The sequence below is a fragment of the Alnus glutinosa genome, chromosome 3 (assembly GCF_958979055.1).
Source record: "Alnus glutinosa chromosome 3, dhAlnGlut1.1, whole genome shotgun sequence".
NCBI lineage: Eukaryota > Viridiplantae > Streptophyta > Magnoliopsida > Fagales > Betulaceae > Alnus > Alnus glutinosa.
The window spans coordinates 6800193-6803366 of NC_084888.1; the positions used below are offsets into that span (position 1 = coordinate 6800193).

The 3174-nt window shown below is 37.9% G+C and overlaps 1 protein-coding gene across 1 annotated transcript; it reads right to left on the reverse strand.

Annotated features, from left to right (window-relative positions):
* Positions 1–945: 945 nt before the first annotated feature.
* LOC133862362 (acidic endochitinase-like) lies at positions 946–2360 on the reverse strand. Its single transcript, XM_062298147.1, has 2 exons — positions 1954–2360; positions 946–1731 (listed from the first exon to the last, which is right to left on the reverse strand). The coding sequence occupies exons 1-2, from the start codon at positions 2313–2315 to the stop codon at positions 1191–1193; spliced, it is 903 nt and encodes a 300-aa protein (XP_062154131.1). The 5' UTR covers positions 2316–2360; the 3' UTR covers positions 946–1190.
* Between the last annotated feature and the right edge of the window lie 814 nt (positions 2361–3174).

Below are 3174 nucleotides of genomic sequence, written 5' to 3' on the forward strand. Positions count from 1 at the left end.
AGAGAAAAAAAATAAAATAAGGGTAAAAAATAATATTTAATTGATATTGGAAAAGATAAGGGAATCTATTGTGTGTGTTTTTTATAGGGAAGTAAAAAATAATTTTATTTCCTAAATATAGAGAAAATAGTTGAGAATATGTTGTTAGTACTCTTAGGGTCCATTTGGATTTGCGATTTCAAAAAGTGAGATTTTAAAATAACGATTTTAAAATGTGCGATTTAAAAAAATGATTTTTAAAAACGCAGTTAGGCGTTTGACAAAATCACAGTTTGGCCTTTAAAATCACCTGAAGTCCAACATACGCCGACACGTAGACAGCGTAGAGTCGCGCGTGACGGTTACCTTCGCCTTCTACAGCTGCTGTCGGCCTCCAGTGGAGATTTTGGCCAACTTTGCAGGCGCATGGAGTTCACGTGCCGGCGAACGACCGCCGCTCCGCTAGATGCCAATGTGTTGTTCCTTTATTTTACATGCTTTCGCTAGTTTCTTCGGGGCTTTTTGTTTTATATACCTTTTATGTGTCCCATGTATTTGTTACGTAATTGGTGTTTGGGTCATTTTAACTTTTTATATACCTTTAACCACATTTACTGGTGGCATGGGTTCTTGGCATCCGTGCTAAGAATCATTAGGCTCGCGTCTTAATTTGATGCATTGTCTTCATGTACTTGCATTCTTAATGTTTAATTTTGGGCCGCCCAATCCTAATTTGATGTAATTTTCTATTCATGTATCTATAAAGAGAAGGAAAAAAAAAATTGGGGAATTTAAAAGCACGGCACACACGTGAACAGTATATTCTTGGGAAAATACAGAGTTAACGGATAAAGAACAGATCACACACGTCAATGGAGTCTCACCATTGATTATTGATTAATGAGCTGATAATTTTCATTGATTAATCCAAAGAACTGGAATTAATACATCAACTTATATAACTCACTACCTGCTTATTGAAGATAACGATAAACTTAAAAGGATTACAAAGGAAATGATAAAAGATAACTCGTGTACAGGACTACAATACACGATGGAACAGTCAACTTCAAATACAGAGCACTTCTCTTCTCTTCCACGGTAGTAATTGGTAACGTAAGGCAGAGTAGACAGTACTGCTTATTCATCCAAAAGAAGAAGAAGATAACTAACAGAGAAACTAATGCAGGTAGTTGTTAATGTCAAGGAGTTCAAACATAGGGCTTAATAATTGCGCTATAGTTGTTCAATATGTCATGATACCTATCCCAAAGCATAACACCCCCGTATTTTGGAGAAATCTTAATATAAGGTAACACCTCACTAATAAGCACAGAGGGCGGGATGTAGCCACCACTGTAAGCTGCATCTGGGGCCGCAGGTAACCCCAAAAATATTTTACCAGCTGAAATCCTAGTGGCCCATAGATTCCAATCACTCTTAAGTTTGTCCGCACTGCCCAGATACTCACACTGAGCGTTGTTATAAAATTGGATCCAAACGTAGTCAAACAGGCCAGTGTTTAGTGCAGCTGCTAGACGATTTTCGTCTGTAAAAGGACATTGTGGAGCCGCTGTCAAGAAGACATTCTTCTGTGGCCTAAACTCTGCTAAGGCCTTTGCGAGCTCGTCCCAGTGCTGGTTTGTGCCTGTATCAATGGCAAAGTCAATGCCATCTAGGATCGCAGCACCTAATGGACGGGAGTAAGATACGCCCCCAAGAAAATTGTTCCATAAGTAGTTTGCAAGCTTCCTGCACAGTATCAATGAACGCTATTCCCTTAGCTTTCATGCACTACTCTCGCTCACAAACCATTGAAGACATGAACAGGAATTTTGCAGTTTCATATTTGAAATGTTAAATGAACTATTTGTACTAAAAGCTTAAGCTAATAAGAAAAAGGTAAATTTAATCAATACTTTTTAACATGAAATATAATATCAATAAGATTATAATAATGAAAGGAATGCTTGCCTGGCATCAGCAGCCGAGGAAAGGGTGTAGGTCTCAGTACCGCCTCCAATAGAAAGCATCACTTTGATACCCCATTTTTTTTGGCAAGCTTCAATGTCGGAGCTTAAACCAGTGCACCCATTAGCGGTTGCGTCACAATGGCCGGCTAGGTTGATCATGGGGTCCTGACCATTAATGCCAAATGTGGATAGGAAAGCTATGTTCACAATACCATAATAGCCACTGGCGCAAGTATCAGCCAAGGTGCCCTCATTTCCATTCTGACCCCAGTACACTGTGATTACACCCGCTTGTGAGCCATTGATCAGGATAATGAGCAAAAGGTAGAACAATGCTAATGGGGTTTGTAATTGCCTAGCCATTAATTACTAGTGCGCTTTGCTTATAACTTGCCGCTTCAATTCGCTTGAGAGTTGAGAATCAATGGTGAAGGAACATCCACTTATATAGGCATATGTGGGAATTGAATACCAAAGGACTACGTAAGCCCACACGTCTCTAGAAGAATATTCCCTCCAAAATGCTAGCATTCACATCCGTTCTACAAATATTTAGTTAAACAATCATTTGTTTTTTTAACTACTCACTTTTTTAAAGCACTTAGCTGCATCGATCAATTGTGATTCTAGTTTTAGTTATTTACTTTTACTATTACATTTAAATATCATTTCTCCAACAATCTTATACGGAGAGAGAATCAGACAAAAAATGTGAACTATATTCAATAGTCGAATACTGCATTAAAGTATTCAGTAGTAAAAAACCACATTAACTAAGTTTAGACCAGTAGGAAACTGTCCTGGCCGAGATGATAGATTTTCTATGACCTGTACATACGCGCGCGCGTGTGTATATATATATATTCATCCTCACAACTTGAAAGTGTGCTGAAATCTCTTCGTGATGGGTTTAAATATACTACGAGAGATTAGTCTCTGTGAAATTAATTTAATCTGAGGCTTTGGCTTTTGTACTGCATATATAGCTTTACACTTGTTTGGCTGCCTAGAAAGTTTGGTAAATGACTTATTACTTGTCACTTCCCCACATTTTTCAGCAACCAAGCAGAGTGTTTGGTAAATGCTCGGAAGATTGTTTTTTGTTCTTTAATTCTTTGTTTGTTCCACAGATCAAGTTTCTTTGGTAGGCGCAAAAAATAAATATTTTTTTTTAAAAAATAATACCCGGTCCGGATATGTGGTTTTATCCGAGATGATCGGA

Excerpts from the sequence above, each read along its gene's own strand:
- LOC133862362 (XM_062298147.1), bottom strand. The coding sequence starts at position 2,315 with ATGGCTAGGCAATTACAAACCCCATTAGCATTGTTCTACCTTTTGCTC. Across the intron at positions 1,732-1,953 it reads TCCTCGGCTGCTGATGCCAG|GAAGCTTGCAAACTACTTAT; the intron begins GCAAGCATTCCT and ends GATACTGTGCAG.